General features: G+C 52.9%; 1 protein-coding gene across 3 annotated transcripts in view; it reads right to left on the minus strand.

Moving 5' to 3' along the window:
• ksr2 (kinase suppressor of ras 2) overlaps positions 1-25,987 on the minus strand; it is a 51,561-nt gene that overhangs the window by 16,365 nt on the left and 9,209 nt on the right. For 2 of the 3 annotated variants that reach the window (XM_086031898.1, XM_086031900.1), the window contains 10 exons: positions 21,286-21,321; positions 19,630-20,203; positions 11,595-11,782; positions 6,247-6,316; positions 4,414-4,497; positions 3,543-3,628; positions 3,247-3,267; positions 2,967-3,076; positions 1,658-1,832; positions 1,459-1,500 (listed from right to left, as the gene is read on the minus strand). In XM_086031898.1, coding sequence (XP_085888024.1) covers positions 1,459-1,500; positions 1,658-1,832; positions 2,967-3,076; positions 3,247-3,267; positions 3,543-3,628; positions 4,414-4,497; positions 6,247-6,316; positions 11,595-11,782; positions 19,630-20,203; positions 21,286-21,321 — 1,386 coding nt within the window. The remainder of the gene's footprint in view (positions 1-1,458; positions 1,501-1,657; positions 1,833-2,966; positions 3,077-3,246; positions 3,268-3,542; positions 3,629-4,413; positions 4,498-6,246; positions 6,317-11,594; positions 11,783-19,629; positions 20,204-21,285; positions 21,322-25,987) is intronic. The other variant, XM_086031899.1, reaches the window with a different exon arrangement.

Here is a 25,987-nt window from a genome sequence, read left to right on the forward strand (position 1 = left end):
ACTGACATTTTTGTTGATTTATAAAAAAATGGGTGCGTGTATGTCGAGAGGGGTGTGCCAAGTCTGGAGACGTCGAAGGGTGTGCATCGTTCCAATATTTGAGAAAGGCTGCTTTATTTCCTTTATTTCACAGAAATTCCCGGACCTTTACATTTAGCATTTTTTGTTGTTATTATTATGACTATTTTACTTTTTATGTGTGTGTGTGTGCGCGCGCGCGCATAGGAAGAGGTGTGCACCAACTCTGCGGGGATGTTGAAGGGTGTGGGTTGATTGCTTGAATGTGAGGAAGGCTGTCCAAGAAAGTTCTAGACCTCAAACCTGAGCATTTTTGTAGATTTTTTGCTGTTACTCTATTTTTAGGGTGTGTTTGGGGAGAGGGTTGCTCCAACTCTATCAGGACACCGAAGGCTTGCCTGGCCGACACTTTGCCTCTCGGCGGCTCGCGTGCACTCAAATCCCCAAAACCAACCCAAGAGCGCTGCCAGAGTTGGAAAAGGAGACGGGCAAAGCGACGGGCCAGCGCTACCTCGGCCGTGAATGGACTTTCCCGTCCAAAGTGTGTGTCTTATCAAGCACGCGGTGTGACAAGTCTTTGAGGACGCTGATGAGCTAATTGCCTCCCACGCGGTTCGCACGTCGCTTCATTTAAAAGGATGACTCGGAGAAAGCCAAAATGCGTGACGCTGATTATTCACTCGTTTGATGAGCAGGCGCCAACACGGCGCTATCCAAACAATGGCCAAGGCAAGAGCTCGAGTCAAGACACAATAAGACAATTCCGTCCTCAAGGAGCCACACGGAACACTTTTTGTCAGCATCAAAGACAATGTATTCTTTGGGGAGCCGTCCGTGGGGCTACATGCATACAAGTTGTATACATACATGCATAGATATCACAACATCAAAGACCAATTTGTCTTTAGGCCATCACAACATTTGTTTATCCAAACATCAAAAATGGATGAAAGTTTTATCCATGTCAAAGGCAACTTGTAACTTGCACGTCTTCAAGTCTTGTATGAAAGCAGCGTGCGTGTAAACGCCGCAAAAGCATTTTGCCTTTGAACCGTTTTCCTGAACATCAAAGACGACTGCGCGTCTTGGACGAAGCCACCGCGCAGATTTGTATCATTTTCAAGGAACCAAACGTACTGTATTTTTGGGGGGGGATTCTCATTCAATAGCGTGCCCAATTTTCGCCAACATCAAAGACCATCCCGAGTCGTGTACAAAAGCAGCGTGCGCATTTTTGGAAAGACCCAAAATCTCTTTGTCACATTCATCTGAACATCAAAGATGATTGGAACCCAAAGCCAGCATACATCTTTTGTCTACGTGAGAGTAGCGCATGTACAGTTTTGGGGAAAAAATCAATCGGTCAATCAATTTATTGTCTTCAACAAATGGGACTCGGAATAGAGCGCAAATATCAGAGCTGCAGCAAAGGCGACTTACCTGGAAATATGAACTGCTGTTTGTATTTGAAGTAACTGGACGCTGCGGAGAGAGCCACAACCGCTGTTAGCATTTATGGGGTTTTGTTTGTTTGTTTGTTTTTAACGTCAAGGAATATGAAATCTAGCGGGTGTGTCAGTTGACGTGGCGCGCTCAACGCCAGCAAACGCGTTTGGCCGGAACGCAAAGCGGCACCGACCGGCCAGGTTGAAGTGCTTCTGTTGGCGCGCCGACTGCGGCGAGGGGTGCAGCGGCGAGGGCGGCGTGGCGCTGCTGGGCGGCGGCGGCGGCGGCGCGGGCGAGGACGGCGTGGACGAGGTGGTGGACGACGGGTTGCTGCTGGAGTCCGGCTGGTACGGCAGCGCCACCTGATCCTGGACACAGCGCAAAAGCAAAAATGTCCGGCCTTCCAGGAGCCCGAGTTGACCTTTTGGAAAAAATACGTACGGGTTGGCTCGTTTCGTTTCCGCTAGCTTGAAAAGACGTCTTTGCGGATGTCAATGTAAGCATCAAATGTGGCGCCAAGTTCTCAACAAACGCGTGTTTTAAGGCTTTTCACGAGCACAACTCAATTTTGTGTCCCCATCGAAGAGAGCATCCGTGTTTTCCTAGACGTCAAAGTCGTCGCAAAGTCTTGGAGGGGCCCGAGTTCCGACGAACGGCCCTTCCGTCCTCACCGGATCTCATGTACGCCCTGGAGAAACGTTCAAGGTGATTTGGCGTTTTTGGACTCATCGAAGACGATTCAGAGGCAATCGGATCTTCTTCCATTCCCAAAAATCGATATACATGCATGTTCATCTTTTGTTCTTGAAGCGACGTCCGCGCATCGACCCGGACGCGCCGCAATCCTGGCTTCCGCGTTGACGAGCAACGGCGGTCGCCGTGGAAACGTAGCTCATCGGACTTGCGCAACCGCAAAGGAGGAGGAGGAGGAGGAGGAGGAGGAGGAGGAGGAGGAGCTTTTTGTCCGGTCTTGAGGCCTCGTGACCTCGTCAAACGTCGTCAGTCCGGTTCCGAGCCAAAGCGAGCGTGAAATAAGGCGAGAACGCAACCTTGTTCTCGGCCGCTAGCTTAAGCCGAGGATGCATCGGTTGCTCACTTGTCCGGGAAAATATCTCAAGTTGCCAGTGACGAGCTGCTACCACGGAAACACGTCAAAGACAGTGCGCGCGTGTGTGCGCGTGTGTTTGACAAGCACGCAGCACACGGCGCAATTTACAAAAGAGACTGGCCTTCCTAGGAAATGGATTCTCAAGCACGTTCGAAGGAAGAGCGAGTTCACCAGGCCGTGCTCTGCGTTCTCCAGATGGAGAAACGGTCAAAGGAGAACGACCAGATGAAGAACGTCAAGAAGAAAAAGAGGAGAAGAAGAAGAAGAAAATGACAAGGCAAGCATGGCCCATCTGGTACTCAGACGAAAAAGAAGAAGAAGAAGAAGAAGACGATGACGATGACGAAGACGACGAAGGCAAAGACAAAGAGGAAGGCAAGCGCGGCTGACTGACCTTGTTGATTTTGTTGGTTTTGGGCAGAGTCTGACTGACGTGCAGGTCGCTGTACCTGAGCGGGTTGTTGATGTCGCACGGCACCGACTCGGTGCGCACCAGGCGAGCCACTGCCGGCGAGACGCAGGCACGCACGCACGCAGGCACGCAGGCACGCAGGCACGCACACACAACAACCACGGCTGCTGAGAAGCAAACAAGTGGCGCCTGCGAAGCGCCATCCAAACCGCGGCCGCCAAACATCGCTTATGGCGCTGCAAAGAGTCAGGAGCCGCTTTACCTTGAGTTACTCCTTGGTGGTCTTCTCGCCAGAGGCAGACGCGCACACACACAGAGAGGGAAACAAATTCAGCGGCAGCGGCAAATATCCTGATTTGCTTTTTATCCACACCATTTCTTTTTCCATGTTGCACGCACTTTCAACAAAAAAGACAAAAATGCCTTTTCTTTGGGCTACAGCTTGAAAATGCCATTTCGGTATCGGTTTTCAAAGGCCGTCACGGTAAAAGCAGGCAGCGTATCTGCCAGTTTTCCGATTGTATCCCAAGGCACCTCCCCAAAACGCTTTTGTTTTACCTTTGAGGGATTCTCGGCCGCCTCGCTGGATGATGAGTAGATGGCAGGGCGGAGCTTCTTTGGTGCATTTGTTGTGGCACTTCAGCCTAAATGCGGGCGCACATGTTGGCAAGAGAATCCATTCGATCCCTCAATGGGGACATTACGGCAGCAAAGTGGACACGCCAACAATCGACAACATATGCAGACGCATGTATATATATATATATATATATATATATATATATATGGCGAGACACATATGCGCGCACACATGTAGACAGAGCTGGGCATTTGACGAATAATGAGTGTCCGTTATTCGTCATCCGTCTGCCGCGCGGGTACCCGTCCGTCGTCTGTCATTCAACTTTCTTTCCGGGGGCAAAAAAATAGGGGCCGGTCCGTACGGAATTTGAAAGCTACTTCCGGCGGCCATTCCGACTCAACTTCCCCTCGCAAGAGTGACTTACAGCGCCACGTGAGCCCGCCGGCGGCCCGGCGCCTCGCTCAAATCCGTCCCCCGGGCCACGGCAAGTCGCGGTCGGGCCTCGTTGCCGTCATCGATCGAAGCCCCGCCCCGCGATTAAAGGAATGGATGAAAGAAGGGGGCTTCCGGCGATGCTTAGTCCGTCTATTTCCAAATGGTTCCCGTCGGCAAAACGGCCCGCTCCGTCACCTAGGCGCAATGCCCAGCTCTCTGCGCGCGCGTGTTGGATTCGCATGATTTCCGACGCCGCTTCGGATTTTGGACGAGTTGACATTTTTTCCAAAGAAAGGCTGCAAACGACAAGGCTTGTCAGTGGAGTTTGGCAATTGACGACGTGCGAATCCAACAAAATGCGGCTTTGACGTCTGGAGGACAAAGACGATGGCAAATGGAAAAAGCACGTACTTGCAGTTTTTACATTTGAGTCCAAACAGCATTCCCTTGCCACACACGATGCATGTCTGCGACATCCAGTACTTGGTGGAAAACCTGCGCAAGAAGAAAGAGAAGACGTCGGCGCCATCACCATCGCCGGCGCCATCGCCATCGCCGGCGCCATCGCCGTCGCCATCGCCGGCGCCATCGCCGTCGCCATCGCCGGCGCCATCGCCATCGCCGGCAGGATTAGCGGCGCTGACATTTGGGAGCGCCGCCTCTCAGTCTGAGCGACCTTCCAACGGGGACGCCGATCACGTGCCGGCCTTTCCCGCAAGAGCCCGGCCTGCTCACCAAACACGACAACTTGCTTTCCCCTCAACTTTCCCAGAATGTTTGTCGCGGGGAGGCTGAAATTTGACCGATTCGGGCAAGCAAGTGGCAAAAGAAATAGCGTAGCCGTCGACTCGTTCGTTCAAGTCATTGTTGACGAACGAATGCCCCGCTGGGGCGCTGGCCCCCAGCCACCCGACCGCGGGGCCGCACGGATGAAAGCAAAAAGTCATCATAACGGTTGATTGGTTATCCGAGGCCGGAACCTATTTTCTTTGCGAAAGTGGCGTGGCAACCATTTCCGACGGATGCGCCTTGCCAATTGTCTCGCTCGCGTTACAGCCGACGCGAAAGCCAGCAGCTAGCAAAAGGAGTGAAAGGCCGAGCGCATCCGAAGCCCGCTCCCTGCGCGGCTTGCGCAAGAGCGGCCCTGAGCGTGCTGAAGCGTTACGCCGGTTAGAGCGTATCGCGTGGCTTTATATTTGCCACATTTCAGGAGGACGCCAAAACATGGCCGGCTTCTCCGTTGCTGTTGTGCCTTACGAAACAGCCCGGTTTTTGGCTCGCTCCTTCATGCAATTTCGATTTGTTCCCTGGCCTCGGTCGCCTTGCGCGGGGCGACCATATTCACGTCCGTCATTATTTCTTTCTTTCTCGTTCAAACGCAGTGGTTTCAAAGAAATATATGAAGAAATAGCAGTGGCGGGCTGTGGATTCGCTACCTGCACCTTCAATAGGGACTCTGTCAACCTCCTCGAACTAATATAACAAAGCTCTTAACACATTACAAAGGTAGAAAATTACTCGCAGCTGACTCATTTCATGTACTGTAACATTAGAAGGTGACATGGACATGTCTGAAGTCCAGCCAATCAAATTTGGACCGAACCAAAAAAAAACAACTTAAACTTAACACACGTCGTCGTGGCTAAGCTCCCAATTCAATTGGATTTGCGTTTCCGGCGGATTTCATACTGAGTTAGCGAAAGCAGTCCTCCGGTCATTCAAGTAGCTCCATTCCAAAAAGGGCTCGGGGTGGGGGGGGGGGGGGGGGGGGGGGACTTTTGTCTGGTGGCGGAGGACAACGTCAAGCCAGCCGCAGCAACGACTGCTCGTGCCACACCGGATCAGAAGGCCAAACCTTGCCAAATAACTACAAGTAACACGCGGAGGCTAAAATTTGGTTGGACACACAAAAACAATCCAGAGAACAATCCTGGAACAAAAAAGAGGTTGTAATTGTTGAGGGCAGCAGGGGAGGCCTTGCTGTCCCTGACCGCCCGCCCGCCCGCCCGCCACCCATCTCCATCAGTGTTGCCCGTGGTGGGACTTTGCTGACGTTTGTGCCAAGCCGCCCGCGCGCCCGCGCTGAGGAGGTTGCCCGGACGGACGCCTTTGTTACGCAAGAGGCCCTCGGCTCCCCCCGGCTCCCCCCGGCTCCCTCCGGCTCCGCCCGGCTCCCCCCGGCTCCGCCCGGCTCCCGCCGGCTCCGCCCGGCTCCCCCCGGCTCCCCTCGGCTCCCACGCTCACCTGTGTTTGATGGAGTTTCCCAGATCTCTTCGGGGGATCTGCGGGGACCAGCGAGGCACTGACAGAGTGTCTGCCGAGGGGAGACAAAAGGATTTCCTCAGCGCAGACCAAAATCAAACACTTCCCGGCTGTCTTTTCGACATCAAATCCGGCCGACCGAGCGCCTGCTTAAAGGCGACCAGCAAAGTGCCCTGGGGCTCGCATTGCGAACCTCGTGGGGCCACGCTCGATGTTTCCGTGGCCATTTTTTGTCCCTTGGATTTTGGTCACACCATCGCGCATCAGCAGCCGCCCGGCCGGACCTGCCTGCCATCGTTGATTTGCAAAACCGGTTTCCCAAATCGGCATTTTCCTTTTATCAAGTAAATATTTGCCATTTTCTGGAGTCCTCCATGAAAGCAGACCTTTTTTTTTTTTTTCAAAATCAAACATTTGCTTTTACACCGGAAAACAATGCATCTGCATTTTTGTCGATTTTCTCACGTTACGGACCAAACCGGTCACTGAATCGCAATCAATTTACGGTTGTGCATTTCCGACACTGTTATTGTAAAACGATGCCCCGATTTTGAAAAGAGGGATGGAAATGCAAACTTTTGTTTTCATCCAATTCATTCGCTTAATCCACAAAACAAATCGACAGATTCATCCATTCTTATAATAATCGTTAGTGGCAGCCCTAATATTGATCAACCTAATGGCGATGATGATTGTGGCAAGAAGGCATTGATTGCTGATTGGCCGACCCGGCTCGGACCATTTTCATTGATCTGCTTTTATCGATTTGCTTTACGTCGATGCTAGCGATAACGAGCCCAAAGGACGGCTGCTCCTCGTCAAAGCGCAGGCTGCGACGGTGACTTGCTGACAGTTAATCTCATCTCATGGCTCCATATTGCAAAGCCGCCCCCTCTTCCTGTTCCCGCGGCCCCCGGGGGGCTGCCGTCTTCTCTCGGCACTCCGATGCGCGTCTCAATTACACTCAATCAAGCCGATAACTCAATCCAGAGCAAGGGGGTGTGGGTGGGGAGGGGGACGGGGGGATCAAGATTGGACGCCACTCAGCACTGCTTAGCGTCTTTGCCGGTGTGTGTGCGTGCGTGCACGTGCGTTCATGGCTTGGATTATGCTAGTACCTTGATTTAAGAGCTTCCTTCATTCCAAGACCAAATTTAATCGACTTGTACATTTCCCCACTGAGATGAATTGAAAAGACATTCATCCGTTCCAGCCCCCCCGCAAAAAAAACAAAAAACAACCCAAAACGTGTTTTAAATCAAGGAAAATAGCGCCGTATTATTTAAGAAACAACAAAAACAACAACAAGCAAGCAAAAAGTCTCAATAATCCACGGCCGGAAAAAAAAAGCGAGCGGCAAGTCTGACATCGTGCTCATCCTAGGCTCAGCTTGTCCTCAGCCTTTGGCCAGAAAGTCGCCGTTTGGACACATAAGGCATGGACAGAAAAAGACTTGTCGAATTGGGTTTTGAAAAATGAACACACGGAGCATTTGAATGGAACAATACAATAGATTGTAGGGCTGTGCAAATAATCGAAACTCGATTACAATTACAATTATTATGCTCCACGATTACACAAATTGGCATAATTGTAAAAGCAAAAGTGTTTAATATACATTTAGATCCAACAAGCTATATTTGTTTACACAAGAAAATCATACTTGAATTGATACATTTGTAACAAATTTGATACATTTTGTTTGGTCCAAAAGTAATTTACACAATTATAGTGGTTCAAATAAATGTCTTTAAACTTAATTTTCTTGTTTTGTACCAAAAAAAAAATCAAAGATCGTTTGATTCATGGTGATTTCAATTATCACCCAAATAATCGTGATGAATATTTTTTTTCCGAATCGAGCAGCCCTAATAGATTGTATCTTCAAAATACACCCCAAATGATTTGGAACAAAGTTGGGGTTATCGTGTTCGCTGCTTCCACTTTGTCAGCAGTCCTCGCCCGCCCCTGCCTGCCTGCCTGCCTGCCTGCCTGCCTGCCTGCCTGCCTGCCTGCCTGCCTGCCTGCCTGCCTGCCCGCCCGCCCGCCCGCCCGCCCGCCCGCCCGCCCGCCTCAAAGCGTACACTTTAGGAAAGGCGCTTTTTTTTTTCTTCTTTTTTTTCTGCCATCCTCAATTCACTTCATTCATTTGGCGCAAATGGATCCCGTCTCCTCCTCGTGTTCGTCGTCGTCATGGAACGACTTGATTTGGTAGGCGCACTCTTTCTGCCCCCGGCCCGCTGTTAAATTTAGCCCGTCCTCCGAGCCAATTTCGACGCGGGCGAGTCTCAATGGGACCCCCCAGTCGGTCGCTAGGAGACGCAAGGCGGGCAGGCGGGCGAGTGGCTGACGTCACCCCGCATCGAAAATCAGCGGCGGCGCTTTGAGGAGAGGGACGTTGATACGGCGGCCCAACACATCCCACACTCGCTCGGAGTGAACGCGCACGTTGGTGGGAAATACTTTCCCTGTTCGGGTGCAGTTTGCCAGCAATACAAACTTTCAGCCGGAATGTGAGCATTTTGTTCTTTCGAAGCTAAAGTCAGCCAAAATACACCCAAACCAAAAGAGCAAAAGAGCAAAATAGCTCGTTTGTTTTCGAGGAGTCCTGAGAACTGTCTGTGTTACCGCCACGGCCGCAGGTTCGTGTTTGTTTTCATGTGCTTTGGATTCTGTGCTTTTTTTGAGAAAAATGATTTCGCTAAAGGATCACTCACTTTTACCTTTACCAGATGACTGCAGTAAAGACTCAGCTTGAAGCACACGGCTTGAATCACGACTTCCACGTTGTCATTTTGTACACAACAAAGTCGATTTGGACTCGAGCACGCGCGACGCGTGCGACATTTCTACTTTTACGTACTTTTCAGTCTGCTTTATTTCCTTTGAATTGATTGAAGAAAAAAAAAAAAGTTGAAAGAGTATTTCCACTTTTCCATCAGCATATTGAATATAATTGACTGTCAAAAACCTGTTTGACTTTTGCATTTTTGGGGACCGGGGTTGAAGTAGTACTGTTACTTTCACCAGAAACTGCACTTGTACGCGAGTACAGAGCACGAGTACTTTTACAAGCACCGCTTCTTCGCATTTACTTTCGCGTTGATGTACGTTTGAGAGTCGTTACTTTTGACTTGGACTTGGAATCGGTGCTTCTACTTTTACAGAAATCAGTTGGACTCGTTCCGCCTCCTCTGCTTTGTGGATGAATTGACCGCCTCCTGGCGGCGGCGAGGCCACGCGACAGGACGGGCCGCCATCCATTTTGCATTCGGCACACCTTGCTGGCATGAAATTGGTTGCCCCGCCCGGACGCGTCCGTCGGGCCGCAGGTGGGAGCTTGGCCACAATGGGCGCAATCGGCGCAAGTTGAATGAAGACAAATTAGCCGGAGTCGGATCAAATTGTCTGTTGCGGACGCGGGCGCTCTTCGAGGCTTCGGAAACTCGCTTCGCCGAAGACTGAAATGTCTTTGGCGTTGCCAAAAACGCATTTAGGCCGCACGGGTCGTCCAATGGAAAAGCGTCTTTGTTCTTTATAAAACACGCCGAGGTCTTTGATTGCGCGGAGCGCGATCTGACGACGCTTCGATTCTTCGGTCTAGTTTGAGCCCTTCGTTGGAAAGGGGAACACGATTTCAAACGTTTCAATCATTTTGAGAGGCGCGTATCAAAGCGGCGGCCTTTCACAGGGAGTAGCCGCCCCTTTCGGAAAGCTTGCCGACGGCCGCGGTCGCTTCGCTTGGGGCCTGTTTTGAGCAAGGGACCGGAAGAGCGCATTCTTTGCGGCGGCAAAGATTGCTTTCGATTGGGATTCACATGGATTGGCTCAAATGGATTTGGGGGCTTGCTTGCTCTAAAGTGCCACTTTCAGGAGGAGCCCGATCAAAGGGAGCGAAGGTGGCTTTGCGGCAAATTGGGCGAGAAACGGTTGGCGCTGACAGCGCGCCGGATGACAAAGCGTCACGGTCGGACGTCCCGGCAAGGCAATCAGCCTCCGCTGGGTACGGCGCGCTATTATTGCGCCTCACGCACCGAATGCCTTTTTTTTTTTTCTCCTCCTCCTCCTCCTCCTCCTCCTTCTTCTTTTTGTGTCCGCCGGCACTAAATCGGTGGCGATACGTCAGCCCTTCCCCTTCCCTTTGACACGGGCTCCATTATTCCCCCGTTTATTCCTCAGCCCTCCCGCCGTTTGCGCCGTCTAATGCTCTGGGCGCCGTTGCCGCATAGCGCATTAGCTGCGCGCAAGCGACGCGGCGGCAGCGCCTCGGCTCCCGTCGCGCGCGCGCCCGCCTCGGCGCCTCATTGTTCACCGGTGGCAATTTGCAGCGGGGGCCACGCTTAACGTCTATCCCCGGAAAGCGCAGATGGATTATGGAGATGAGCGTGATTATGGGCCGGGGAGAGGCCCGCGGCAACACACAAAAGGACCGCAAAAAAGAAATGGAGAATTTTCTTCCGAGAGGACATTTCTTTGATGCTAGCTTCATTGAAGGCCAAATTGTCTGACGCCTACAGAAGGACGGAGGCCAGCTCTGCTGAGGATACTCAATTGTTTCGATCGTCCTCGATTCTTCCGTCTTTGATGTTTATGAAAAACATGCCCCGTTAGGTACGTCGAAGGCACAGACATGACAGTGCGCTACGCTATTGTTACAGTTTAGAACTTAAAGCGAAAGTGGAAGTCGAGCTAAAAACGTTTTCAAGAAGGACAAAAAGAATGATTACTTTGGTGAAAAGGGCGCGCACGAAAAGGCCTTCCAAAAGCTGCCCGAAACGCCACATTTTTGCGAGCCGGGTCTGCCTGCCCGCCCGCGGCGGGGCCCATCGCCGCCGCTTGACAGAAAATGCGGCCTTACATTGTCCAATGACAGCTTGTTATCCGTCACCACACATCAAGTGCGAATTTACAGGCGGGGACAAACATGGAAGGGCATTTCTCAATCCCAAGACTCAAAGAAGAAAGACAGCGTCCCCCAAATCGACTACCGATTGAACTGTTCGCTTCCATGCTATGGAGGACTATTTCACAGTATTGCGAGGGCCGCACATTTGGAGAATGCGGTTCCGGTGCCACGGTCGAAGCCAATCGTATCGTGCGTGCGGGCCGGCCTTACGAATGAGAGAAAGAGGTCGTCGCGGCTCAAGCAGTTGGGATGAGCGCCGACGGCCGGCAAAGCTCGGCCGTCGGCGCTCGGCCAGCCCGGGAAGGACTGACAAGTGAACTCCCAAAGCCAGAGAGTCCATTTTTGGGCTTTCCCGCTTTTTGCTGGCATGCTTTTTTTGCAGGTGTGCGTGCAAGCAATCAATGCAGAGGCGAAGCGGTCTCACTTGCGGAGGGCGTTTCGGCGTGCACAGGCGGCGTGGACGGCACGAAGGAGGGGAAGAAGAAGAAGGATCGGAGGGAGCGCTCGGCGTGCAGGGGCGAGCGCTGGCCGGGCAGGACGGCGGGCAAGTTGTCGCAGCTGCCCACGCTGCCGTGGATCTTGAGGTTCAGAGGCTTGCTCTTCTTCTTGGCTCTGAGGGGAAGCACACAAAAGCCGTTGGCCAACGCGATCGGCGCGCCAGCGAGACGAGGGATCACAAATATCCTCCGAGACTTGTTTGCCACTCGCTATTGTCCCCCGTGACTCCTTCGCGATCATTCCCCGTCACTCGCCGACGTCCCCTCCGACTCAACAATGCCCTGCGCGGGACTCGTTGGTGACTTTGGTGATTTTTGACTCGCTAACCGCCGCCGCCGCCGCCGCTCATTCTGTGACTCACTAACGTCCGCTGCGACGCCGCAATGCGAGAGCGCAGCTTTGACTCGCCGACATCCGCCGCTTGCCAAGGCTCACCGTGACTCTCGGACGACCGCCGCGACTCGCCGGCAAGCGCGCCGGACGTTGGTCAGCCGCAGTGAATGTCACGGCGGCCGTTAGTGAGTGGAAGCCGATTTCCGCCGAGGAAAAGGGGCATGAAAAGTTCGTCCGAGTCAAGCGAGCAATTAGCCGAGGAGCTACGCAAACGTGAGTGTTTGAAAGGAGGAGAGAAAGAAGGAAGGAAGGAAGGAAGGGAGGGAGGGAGGGAGGGAGGAAGGAGGGAGGGAGGGAAGGAGGGAAGAAGAGGAGGAGGTACCAGTAGTACTTAAGTCCCCCAAAAAGTGACAGACGACTGATTAAAGCGAGGAAGCAGCGGCCCGCGGGTTGGCGCTTTGCGCTCCGCCGTCGACTTCATTCAAGCCTGGCGGAGGAGACGCAGACTTTGCGGGGCGCCGACGGCACCTGGCAAGAGGCGAGGCGAGGCGGGGCGCGGGCGGGCGGGCGGGGGCCACCCGTCTCACGGCCAGTGAGTCGGCGACACGTGTTTGGGTGAGAGCCAGCGGAAGGTGAGCGGCGTACCTTATTCGGGCGGGGGAGTCACCTGGACTTAGGGGTCAAACTCCTTCCGTGAGCAAGCTCGTGGCTCATCCGCTCATCCGTCACATGACATGTCACCCGCACGCAAACGCTGATTTTGTTTTGAATGGAGGCACACGTGCAAAGCTTGCTCGGAGCTCAACACAAAGCCCCCCAAAACGGCGACGCGGCAAAGACCGGTAACTCAAACAACTCAAGGCGAGCGCACACGCCGGACATTTCGCGGCGGCTGCTGAGCGATGACGTCGGCGCCCCTTCGGCCGCTTTCGATCGTACGGCTGCCAGAACGTGGCATGCCGGTGTCGCGCGTCGCCGTAGAGACGTCGGCGCCGTACGTACGTTCCGCACCACTTTTACAGCGGTACGAGTCTTTCCTCTTTCCACACCTAGGCTCGTATTTTGGATCTGTGCCTCCGCAAGTAGCCGCTACTCGGCCATGCCTAAAGGAACCGTTAGCCGATGAAAGACAGCCATGTTTTCAAAGTATCGATGCAGTCTTACCTGTTTTATTGGAACAGCTTACAATTGATCGATTTCTGTTCAAAGTTACAAAGCGCTCATAATAATTGGCCCCAGGTACTGCTCTCTTAGTGGATGGCGATGCGCATTTAAGGCTGCATCGGCGACAAAAGCAGGCAATTCCGTCTTGCGCTTGTCTTTCGGGCATATGGCGCAGGTCATTATGGCCGCGGACATATTTTGAAGAGATATCGCTCGGCCTTCGTTTTTAGCATTATTATTACGAGTCGTTTATCATCTTAACGAGGACTTCATCCAATTTTGTGCAGGATAAATTGTCCGACTTCAATCAAGGTGTTTTAATTGACTCGCCGCCGCGCTGCTGCCACATCTCATCAAGTACTGATATAACCGACGGAACCGTCTGCCGTCACCACGGCAACGCCGGCGGTCGCCTCGGGCCCACAGCCGTTGCTTTGGTCTCCGTGAAGAAAAAAAACACACAAAAAAAGCCAAAGTCTCGAAACAAATGCTAAAAATGTTGAAAATGCTAAAAATGTTGAAAATGCTAAAAATGTTGAAATGCTAAAAATGTTGAAAATGTTGAAAATGTTCAAAAGCAATGAATATGTTGGAATTCTTGTAAGTGGTGAATGTGATGGAAATGTTGAAAAAGCCAAAAGAAAATTTAAAAAATAGCAAATGTTACAAATGTTAAATGTAAAAATGTCAAAAACTATGTTGAAAAATGCTCAATTATCAAATGTTGAGATGTTTAAATTGTTGAGAATATCAAAAATCGCGACAATGACGTGGAAAACTGTCAATTGCAATTGATGAAAGGTTGAATAAATTCAATTCAAATATTGTCGACTTCAACACTGCGACATTGGACTCGATTTCGTTTTGATGACGTTCTCAGAAAGAAAATCAAAGTCGTTTTTTCCGTTCACTTTTCTTACACAGTCATAAGACAGAGCAGTTTTTTGGGGCGGGGTGGGGGGCGATTTGCTGTATTTGGCGTCCCCGTGTTTTCCTCCACAGACATTGCAAAGTTGAGTGGACGCGGTCCCGTTTTCCAATCGAGCGCCTCGCGGGAATAAAAAGGCAAGTGTGTGACTGCTTAGTCATTTCCTGCTGATGGCGGCCAGGCAGGCCGCTTATGCGTCGCCACCCCCGCCCGGGACCCATCCGGCCCCTCCCGGCTCATCGCGCTCGTAAAATATGTCCGGCCGCCTCCCCTAAACACTGGCCGACATTCACAATCACGACTTGGGCTGCGAGCGCTCGTTAAGGCCGCCGAGCCCACGGATGACGAGCGGCCCGGACGGACGGACGGACGGACGGACGGACGGACGGACGGACGCAGGCCGCTTGGCTTGATTTGCTTGGGGCAGGGGGTGGCGTTCATCTCGAAGCCGGTGCGCGGATCACAAGTGCTGGCGAAAGGCCACCGTTAGGAAGCGCGGGGATCCCGCATCTCAAATGCCGTCCTCGTCCGGGCAGCGGCGTGGATGGAGGGATGACAAATGGCTGGCTGATAACCGCATGGCTGGTCGAATGGACGGGTGGCGCGTCGGCAAATCACCCGACGACAATGCGCCGTTTTCAAAGCAGATTTGCAATGCAAAGCGCAATCAAGCTGCTGTTACTTTAAAGGGGGGCGGCCATTTTGTCACTTCTGTCAACTGAAAATGACATCACGGTTGCTCAGGTGATCACGGCTCGGCTTCCGAAAACAGGTGAGCCGTGATTGGTCCTTACCTGAGCATTTGTGATGTCATTTCCACTCGACTGACAGAAGTGACAAAATGGCCGCCCCCGGAGATGGCTAAAAACCAGTGCATTAACTCTTCTTCCACAAACGCAATATTTATCAGAACGGCCTGTTTCAACCAGAGGGCTAGCATAGCATATTCTTGGAAAAAAAAATGTTTGCATTGACTTCTTGAAGGAAGGTTCGAGAAGAGCCCCCCCCCCCCCCCCACACACACACAAGATCGTCTTGTTTTCTTTCGCGTCTTGTTTTCTTTCGCGTCTTGTTTTCTTTGGCGTCTTGTTTTCTTTGGCGTCTCGTTTTCTTTCGCGTCTTGTTTTCTTTCGGTCCTTTTCCTTTGCTATATTTGGCGTTTTTGTCGAACGAGGTCGGTGGGGTGCAGCAGCATTATTACGTCACGATGTCACGTGGCCACGTTTGCGTTTGGTTTCTGTCGGGGGACGCGCACCAAATTGGCTTTTTTGATTTTGTTTGGACTTGGACTTTTTTCCTTTAGGGGTACGCAGCAGAGAGGGGGTGAGGCAGCCAACTCCGTCAGGACATCAAAAGGGGATGCGTGGCTTGAACACTTCGGCGAAGACGCTCCGAGAAGGCTGATTGAATAATTGCAGGTAACCATGGCAACGCCCGCCGTCGACTCGTACGCGGAGGAAGCGGCACGACATGGAAACGTCAGTTGCCATAACGACGGTGGCACTCTATTAACACCCCAAAAAAGCCAAAGAAAAAGTGACGCGTGCTGATGTCTTTGGAGATGTTTCCCAGTTGTACATTTGGTAGGAAAACGTTTTCTGTCAAAACTAGAGTATTAGAGTAAATGTTATTTCTTGGTATTTATTTTAAAAAAAAGGGGACAAATACAATCATTTTAATCGTAAACGAATGACGTAAGTTCGATTAGGATTGAAATAGTAACTAATTAGATATTCAAATAATTACTTCAAGATATATGATTTCTACTAGTCAACTGATCACGTCAAAATGAAACCATTGGAAACATTCCAATTCATTGATAAATCCGTTTACACACAAAATGGATTCATCACAATGAAATGACGGAAAACAAATGAGATCTTTTTTTTTCCATTTAAAAGTAACCGAGAAAGCGACTTACGAAATCAAAGCGGACAGCCGGAATGAATCCATGAAAGCAATCGCAATCAGTCAAGTCATTTCTCCAAAGTGATCAATGGAAACTCTCCGTCACGTCTGGACTGACCTTTCCTGTCCGTCTCTTCATCATTTGCCTGCCAATGCACATTCGCACGAGTGGGAGAGCCTCCCCGCCCAAAAGCAAAAAAAAAAAATTGCCCAACGTGTTGGACTGCAGCGAGTGGCTTGGCCTTTCGCCGCCGCCGCTCACTCAACACGGCCTTTCGCATTCACCGATTGGCCAGCCCCGAGAGCCTCTCGCTTGTCCTGTGAAAAGGCCAGCGGGAGGCGTCGGCCAAAAGAATGACGGCGTCGGCCCACCGCCGCCTACTTGGCTGCAAAATGGACGGGTGACGGCCGCCGGAAAAAAGCGCCTAAACAAGCGCGATCGGACGCCGCTCTCAATCAAGCACGATTGAGCGGCTGAGAGCGGTTCCCTTGAGCAACGTGAAATTTGCGAGCCGTGTCTGTCGGGGCTCGACCCACCGCAAGGGTTCCCCAAGTCTGCCCTTTTGGTTGGAAGCGGACCGAGGTCCAAAAGTTGCCGCTATGGGAAAAAAATGAAATGAACTCACAAGGATTTGGAATTGTGATTCCAATTACATTCGCATTCGTCGCCCAACCCCGGTGACAGGCCAAGGTTTGCTTTTGCTTTTGGCAGGAGGGAGAAAAATGCATCCCAAAGTCACTTTAAGAAATTGTGTGAACGTGAAATCCGGTCGGCACGTCTGTCGCGAGTCAGGCCCCAAAACCGTCCGAACACGTACACAGGGCCGCCGTTTCCATTTGAAGCAGATTCGTCTTCGGGTGAACCGCGTCAGAGTTTGGGAGAAATTGTGCCCCGGCCGCTCGTTTCACGTATGGACATGAAATTTGCTCGCCGTGCCTATCGTGAATCGAGCCACCAAAGTCTCAAGAAGCCACGCTGGAAAGTCGGCCATCTCGGTGTGACTCCGCGCACCTTCCCGTGCGCGCACCTTCCCGTGCGCGCACCTTCCCGTGCGCGCCACCTTCCCGTGCGCGCCACCTTCCCGTGCGCGCCACCTTCCCGTGCGCGCACCTTCCCGTGCGCGCACCTTCCCGTGCGCGCACCTTCCCGTGCGCGCACCTTCCCGTGCGCGCACCTTCCCGTGCGCGCCACCTTCCCGTGCGCGCCACCTTCCCGTGCGCGCACCTTCCCGTGCGCGCACCTTCCCGTGCGCGCACCTTCCCGTGCGCGCACCTTCCCGTGCGCGCACCTTCCCGTGCGCGCACCTTCCCGTGCGCGCACCTTCCCGTGCGTCTTTTGCGGCTCGGTTGCCGGGTGACAACTGACACACACTCGCACTTGTAAAATCTCCCTCTCACATCCTGGCGGGGGGAAAAAAAAAAAACAGAAATAAGCAGAAAAGCAGCACCTGTGGGTTTTTAATAAGCTGTGCACGCTCCTCGGGGGCCCTTGGTTGCGGGCGACTTAATTAGCCGGCGGGCCGTCCGCCGCAGCAAAACCGGGGATTAGCCTCCGACCCCGGCAGACATTCCTGGAGCTTGGCGTGAAAAGGAGATGACAGCGTCATCCGACTGCGTGCTCACGAATATGCGGCGACGGCGGCTTCGTGCGCGCAGTCAAGTGAAGCTCCTCACCTCACTTCAACAGTTGCTTGGGCGCCACAGTGGGGGCATAGCACTAACTTTGTCTAAATAAAGCACCTCACGGCCGGCGAGGGAGTGACCCGGCTTCCGTCTCAACCGGGTTTGTTTTGTTGAACGCCCATGTCCGCCTGCTAGCGTGCGTCGCTAAGTCGACGGCGCTCCCCGTGAAAAGGCCGCGCTCGCCCCCAGCGACTGGACACGCGCTATGTCTCCAGTGCCGGACGAGGGCTCCCCGAGGCTTGGGAGCATCGGCTCTCCGGGAGCCTCCCGTGCTCTGGCCCTGGCCCGCCCGCCATGGAGCAAGTCCGGCGCTGACGGCCGCTGAGCCGTAAATGGCATTAGCGCGCCTCGGCGGAAGCGGCGCGCCCCGCCCCGGCTCTGCTTCCTGATTAGCCGGCAGTGGCGGCCCCCTCTTTCGACGCTCAAATCTGATCAGCGCTCGCTGCCGGCGGACGCAAAACGAGCCGCCCCGTCGGGAGCCGGGCCCGGGGCCGGGGCCGCCTTATCTGCGCCGGCTGGCTCGTTCTGCGTTTATGGACGGCGGGAGTTCATCTGATTGGACTGCGCCGGAAGATTAGCTCCCGGTCAGGCTTCCCAAAAGCAGAGGTGGGGCTGCAAACCTCGGAGAATGACTCGGAACATATCGGCTAAAATTGCGCATAGGGCGGCGCCGTAATAGCGCTTGCGCGCCAGTTGAAGATAATACGCCAGTAGAATCGCGCACGCAAGTCAAACGCCGTATACCCGGAAACGTGCGCGCAGACAAACGTGTCTCGAAAGTTGAAAACTGTCAACGGGAGGCTGACTCTCAATGTGTCTGCAAAAATGAGGTACACCCCCCGAAACGGCGCATAGCAGTAAATGTGCCGAGCAAACCAAAGTGCGCTCCGCTAGAATGGCGCGTGCAAGTCGCAGCTCGGCTCAACGTATCGTAGCCGTGAAATTGGCTCCGCGGATAAAACGTCGTAAATGGCAAGATGACTGCGTTTTACTTTGTCGAATATAGTCGTCCGACTCGAGTTGCTTTTCAAAAAGTTGAATTCCAAAAGTTACCTTACTGTGCGACAAAATCAAATTGGCAAATTGTCCGGCGAGTGGGATGAAGCTTGGCAAGAGCTGGGACTACAATTTGGGGACGACGACGACGACGACGTTCACGGGAAATGCAATATCAAAGTTTGACCGTTGGAGCGTTAACAGTTCAACACGTCGGGTCAAAACTAAAAAGACCGCTTTTAGCTTAGCTGGAAATATGTTTGACCGAGAAGACTTTTGTCCAATGAAAACAAGTAGACTGCTCATTCAAATCCGAAAAGATGGGTTTTGGATGTAAAAACATTTTGGGATGTTACGTCAAAAAGGCCGTCTTTATTTCAATGTTTCATTTTTCGTTCAAAAGAAAACAACAACCGACTTACCCATAAACCTTTCTGTTAAAAATGCAGTGCCGAAGCGTGACGGAAAGTCACTCAGAAAGTCGCTTGTAATGGAACTGAGTTACTTTTCAAATCAAGTCATCAGCCAAGTCTTTGTCCTTTGTCAAGCTCAGTGTGGCAACACTTTGCGCACACCGGCAAAGGCGCACGAATGCAACGAGACGAGCCAAAAAAGCTGTCGCTGAAAACATTTGAAGAGTCCGACTTGGAGGCTGACCGTCAATTTGTCCGCTCAAATGTTTGTTTTCCTCAAAGCGACGTTATCTGATCGGCTCCCGTTTCTTGACCGCAAGAGAGCAATACGGCGCTAAGGAGTACGCTCAAAAGTCCCGGCATCGATGGAAACCTGTTGGAAACGGGGGGGGGGGGGGGGGGCACTAAGCGTTAGCGCGTACCTTGCACTCCTTTTTATTCACAAAGCGTACTTTTCAAAGTAAAGGTTTGATGGCTCGATTGCCTCATTTCTGCCCGAGCAAAACGGACCACGTACGTTGGAGGTGCGGACTTACTTGGGCGTGTGCGCGTCGTCCAGTCGGTTGCCCAGCTGGAACTCGTGCGACTTGCTGCGGTGCAGCGCGGTGAAGCCCGGCAGGAGGTGGATGAGCTTGCGGCCGGGGGGCGGCGGCGTGCCCGGCGCCTTGACTTTGTTCCTGCGCCTGACGGGCGGCGTGCCGGGCGGCGTCATGGTGTTGAACACCAGCGGGGTCCGGGGGGGGGCGTGGCCCAAGTGTCTCTGGCGGGGCGAGGGCGGCAGCGAGCGGCGGCCGCCGTCCGAGCCGGCAAAAGGGCCGTCCGCCGTCAGGCGCTCGGCGTACAGGGGGGGGGCCGGCGGGGCCTGCGGGGCCTGCGGGGCCTGCGGGGCCTGCGGGGCCGGCGGGGCCTGCGGGGCCGGCGGGGCCGGCGGGGCCTGCGGGGCCGGCGGGCTGCGGCAAGCCTGCTGCTTGTACTCGGACGGGACTTTGGGGCTTTGGGACAGCTGCAAACGGATCCACTGGCTGGGCTCCGGCTGGCACACGGGCGTGTTCTCCTTGCCCGACTCGGAGGTGGGCCACTGGATGGAGCAATCCTGCTTGGCCTGGCTTCCTGCGGGGACACGCGCACGCACGGTTGACAGCTGGCCTCGGCTACTTGTATTCATCAATTCCTGGAAAGGTCCACCGGCGGTGACGCGCAACCAGACAAACAAGTGACAGCCAGTTGACTCCACAAAATGGTCAAATATCGGAGACTGTACGGCAGCAAAATGGGCTAGCCCTTCATTTACCGTAACGTCCCGTGCGTAATATGCGATTTTTTTGGGCCCCCAAAAGATCCCAAATCGAGAAAACATTTTTCGACATTCAACACACATTTTTCTTCCTTCTTTGTTCAGACGTTGAGCAAGTGTTCATTTGTAAAGCAATAGTTCACGCCATGCATCACGTCGCCAACGCGCTAAGCAGGCCAACTTCAAAATGAACTTGAAGCGGCCAACTAATATACGAACATCAATTGCTGGATTCGCTTTTATTTTGACGTTGTTGGCGGGCATAAAAGAGGGCAACTTTCAAGCATCGTGCTTGAGAGTGAGACTGTGTTATGGGAGCATTAAAAACGGGCAAGATGATGATCATGTAAACCAGGGTAGCGGATTACACAAGGGTACGGAGAAAATAAAATACAATATTTTTTGGGGTGAGGAGGGCGTTTTAAAGACGGGTGCATATTCTATGCGGGATTTTAGGGCCGGACATAAAGCAGCAAACTGTCAAATGTGGTTTGGTATGCAGCAGTAAATGACAAACACGAGTAACATGGGAGCAAAATGGCGTACGGCGGTCAAATGGCGAGCAGCGGTAAAATGGGGCATAACGGTCAAATTGCGTGTACGAGTCAAAGGGTGTTCTGAGGTCAAATGTGTACAGCGGTGGCAATAAAACACGTGGCGGAAAATGCTGGCCGGCGGTGAAATGACGGCGAGAAGCATGGCGGTCAAAGGCTGACTTGGATGAAATGTGCGTCCCTCCGATGGCTTTTTTGGCGTTGTTGTTTTTTTCTGGTGGTCTTTGTCATGCAGGCGGCGTGGGGGCGCATGCTCAGCGGCACGGCGGACCTCGTCGGCAGCCAATGGATGCGCTTCAAATGGAGTCGTCACGACAACGGCACGAGCGGCAAACATACTTTACCTCCGTGACTGTGCAACTTATCCTCCTCAAGTTGTTCTTCAGAGGGAAATAAAACAACAAGAAGGAAAAGTCAAGGCCGGCCCGACTGCGGGAACTTTCACACGTCCCGACGTTTTGGGGGAAAATGCTTCGTTTTGGTTTTATTCCTTTTAGTATGAGTGTTTTTTTGGTTTTTTTAAATATATGTGGTACGAGATGACCAAAAAAGTGACCGCGTATTATGTAATAAAGTCGACTCCACCTCCCAGGGCGTGATTCTTTTTCTTGATGATTTATTTATTTTTTTTTTTTTGCTTTGCGACGTCTCGGAGGAGCGACGAGCATCAAAAGATAACTTCAAACGTGAAATAAACACCGGCGGCATTAAGTGAACTCCAATGAAGATTTCAAAAAAAACCAAAAATGCATAAAAGGTCCCGCCGGAGTTTGCCAACTCGGGCGACAAAAGAGCCGACGGCCTTCCCGCACCGCAAGAGCAATTGGCGTGTATATCATTTCGTCACACGAATACACGCGACACTCCTCATGCAGTTTATTTGGGGATGATTGGAACCGACCCGCAACGAAAACCGTTTGTTGAATTTGTGTCCGGCCGCAGCTGCGGACGGCCAAACGGATGCTAATTTGCTGGAGCGGTCCGTGCTGGCGTGCCGATATGTGTCCGCTTCAAAGCAAAATCGATGACCTCCCGTGCGTTTTGAGGTACAGCTCTCTTCCGGGGCGGGGGGAGCGGGGGTGTACCTCATGACAACCACGCCCACCAAACGCCATGTTGCAAAGTCAAAGTGGCTGAATTTTCTCTGGATTCCTCAGGGCTACGATTGGACAATTGATGTGGCCTTTTTTTTTTTTTCTTCACATCCAACTAAGTGGCAGCCTTTAGAATTCTTGCGAATCTCCCAGATGGAAAGATGATTAAAGAGCCGCGCCTCTCTCAGCCAATATGATGACGAACCTGCGTCACGGTTCCGCTTTGCGACGAATGAATGACAGTCTCCAATTAGCAAGCTTTTCAACTCGATGATTAGCGGTAAATAAATACGAAGCAAAAAAGCTGAGAGGACGCTGCTGAAACCAAACAGGTGTCGAGTGAAAGCAGAAGCAAGACAGCCATCTTCTTCTTCAGGTTTTTGTCAGGTTGGGACCAGCCTAGCCTCCCATTGGTTGCCTTGGCAACTGGATGGCAAACTGACATTTATTCGTGTTGCTTTTTTTTTTTCTTGGCTTTTTTTACACCTCCACTTTTTTCTTACTGGGCTAACATGCAGATGCGGCGTTACGCCGCGATCATCGTCTATATGGCGGCTTTTCAAGCGCCGCCAAAAAGGATGGCGAGGGCGGCTTCCAGACATTTACGAATCCGGACGGGATCGGCAACTTCTTTGTCGGACCCATTCGTCGACCAATCTATAAGGCCCGCTTTCTTCAAGGCTGGACTTGAACCACCACGCACGTGCCGGCACGGCGGAGAGCCATCGATAGGTGGGAAAAAAAACAACGCCAGAAAGTCCAGAATTCACAAGAAGCCCCAAAAGGCCGGCCGTTGAAGCCCAAATGTTTGCCGGCATGGCTTCTTGAGCCTTTTTTCCCTGGCCAGCCAATCTCACGTCAAGCTGTGACAACTGCTGTTGGGGGGATGAATTTGACCATTTCCCAGGCGGCGGTGTCACGTGCGGGTTTGGCCCCCAACAAGGCTTTGGGGGAAAGCGGCCGACTTCCTGTTGAGTTTGGGGCGGGGCTCGTTGAGACGTTTCGCCGCATCCTCTCGGCCGAGAGGCGTCGGCCCCCCCGTTTGGCGTTGATCGGTGAAACTTTTGTTTGGTAAACGGCCGCTGTTACCGAAGCGGCGTGGCCCCGAAAGAGCCGCTCAAAGGCAGGCAAAACGGCAGCCTTGCTGCTTGGTTGAGACATTTTCATTCTTTTTTGGGATGGACTGGCAACGGGCAAAAGTACAAGTACGGCATCAAAATGGAACAGACTGCAGCGGCCGCTGAATGGGCGCCGCTGTCATTTCTCTCTTGGCGTTTACGCGTCCTCTCAAGCCACTCGGGTGACTTTTTCAGAAAAAAACGGACGATAGCTTCCAACCATCAAGACGTGTGCCTGTGTGTGCTGCGCGCGTGCATGCGCGTTTGCCAAAGAGTGTGTGTGCTCGTGTGCTTTTGTTCATAAGTGTGGATGTCCTTGTTTTCATAGATGTGTGGTTGTGCATGCGCGTGCAAGTGTGCGCGTGCACACGTGAGTACCTGCCCGTCCGCGTGTGTTTGCCAAGGTCTACGTACGGCCGTGTGTTTTGTGCACGTGTATGTGCGGTCGCGTGCTTTTGCGAGCGCGCGCGTGTCGCAGCTGCCTGGTGAACGTATGAGTCACCGCGTTTGCGTCCGTCGGAGCGCGGTCCCAAGAGCGGACGGAGGATTCCATCGCTTTCATCACGCCGGCCGCAACGCCGGCCGCGCTTTCTCGTCCCGTTGGGCCGTGTCTAATCCGGCCCGATTGTAACCGACACGTTTTATATAAGCGAGGCCGCCCGCTCTGAGTCACGCAGACGGGGGATGGGGGGGGGGGGGGGCAACATCTCGCACGGACACATTCAGTCATCGTCGGGCTTGAAAACGCCGCAACGGGACCCGATCGGGAAGAGCCAAACGCTCCGCTGAGGCGCCTGGCCAAAGTGAGGGCCCCCGGACGCCAAACAGCCGACGTGTCGGTCCCGCCGAACAAACGCAAACGTCGAGATGGGGAAGAAAACAAATCAGAAGAAAGCGACTCGGCGCAAATCGGCCCTTCCGTGCCCGATCCGAACCGAAAGCCGCCCCGACCCATTGAAGTGGCCAAACGCGGCAGGTGCGAGCGGCTTCGGTCGGAAGGCTTGAAGTGGCTGACCGAGGCGGAAGGAAAGAAAGGCGGCGAGTGCGCCAGCTCTTAGTTTGGGCCTTTGGGCTGTGGAAATTGGGGAATGCAAAAGAAAGTGCTTCAAACGGGTCCTGAACGGAGCGAACATTGTGAAGGGGAAATGGTTTGACTGGGCGGCGAAAGGTGGAAAGAGGAAGTGAATGCGAAAGAAAGGCCAAAGCGCAAGCCAAGCCCGCGCAAGGCGAGCGAGCCCGTTTGGAACGTGGAAGATTGGGAAGTCCGGCTCGGCTTTGCCACTCAAAGCGATGCAAATGCGGGTGGGCCATGCCCGACCCAAAGCGAAGCCATACGGAAGCTTTTATTACCAAGGAGTGATTCTTTTGTTGTTGTTTTTTGACCAGTGCGTGGTTCAAAATGACTAGAGTGCAATGTGGAAAAAAGTGCAAAGACACTTTTCAAAAAAGCAATGAAAAGGACTTGAAAAGGGTGGCGCGGGAAGAGCGCAGGAGGACGGCAGCTCCTCCGTTCCAAAAGCAAATTCCCATTCAAAAGCTTTATTTTCACATGATGATGACGATGACGTCGCTTTCTTTTCAAAGGCATTGCTTGATTTTGGCAGTCCAAGTGGCGTCTTTCTGCTCCCCCCAAAATTCAGACAGCGGGACGTTGTCACGTTGTCACGTTGTCACGGAGAAGCTCAATTTGGGTGTCTCGAGCATTTGCATCATTTTGCGCTCGGCCGGCTCACGTCACGCTCTCGCCCGCTTTCTTTCTCCTTTGTCGGTCGAAGCCCTTGCCGGCCTTCGGCGCTTTGTGCGCTCGTTTGGCTCTGCCGCTGGCTTGCGGCTTCGCGCGCGTTCCCGTTGGAACGGATGGCGATGGCCAGACGCAAGGAAAACGCCGCATCGTAAACACGGACGGACGGACGGCCGAGTCCCAACGGAAGTCGACGGGGATTCGCAGGGTGCGCTATTCCGATCGAGCGCCGCGTCAACGGTTGACGGCGGCCACGATGTCATCGTCGTATCGGCACTTTGGCAAAACGGCGGCGTCCGAGCGCAGCTCGTCCGCGGTCCGACCCCGACGGTTCCGACGGCAATCATTCCACGCTGGATACTTCCCCGGCTTGGCCTAGACTTGACGTCATGAAAGAGGAAAGCGGAAAATTGAGAGTGCTGTTGAAATGTGGGTAGAGTAGCAAGTAGTAAGATTTGCACTTTTGACAAATCTATCCAAGGCAAACAAGGTAGAGCGGGAGTAGCAGTGCACATAGCAGAATTCAAGACTGAAACGGCCAAAAGGATTCACGGAGAGGTTTGCGTGTTTACGGGGGGAGATGGTAGCTAGCGTTCTCATGATTGGCAGTGCGAAGGGAAGGGAAGGGAAGCGAAGAGGTGGCGTGCCCTCTCTCTAAAGCTCAGATTCCTACAGCTCACAAGTGCGACATTCAGAAAGCAGATCAAGTAGCGGAAATGCGACAAATATTGTCAAGGATGCAAATGAAAGTTGTTTGGCTTTGGGTGCCGGCTCATGTTGGCATCCAGGGAAACCACAAGGTGCGTAGGATAGCCAAGACGCCAAGGTTGGAGTCCGAAACACACATCAGCATTGGGCTAAGTCCAACGCAAGTAGCTACTGACAGAACAAAGACGAGTGGGAGAAAAACGCCATGGAAGGAAAGTGACAGAATGAAAGAAGTTGTCCAATCAACAATTCGTTTTCCACCCGTTTTTAGCCCTCTGAGGGGGCGGCCATTTTGTCACTTCTGTCCACTGAAAATGACGTCACGGATGCTCGGGGCTCAGCTAACGAGCAATCACGGCTCAGCTTCAGAAAACAGCGGAGCTGT

The sequence above is a fragment of the Filicampus tigris genome, chromosome 5 (genome assembly GCF_054856515.1).
Source record: "Filicampus tigris isolate MCC_2025a chromosome 5, RoL_Ftig_1.0, whole genome shotgun sequence".
NCBI lineage: Eukaryota > Metazoa > Chordata > Actinopteri > Syngnathiformes > Syngnathidae > Filicampus > Filicampus tigris.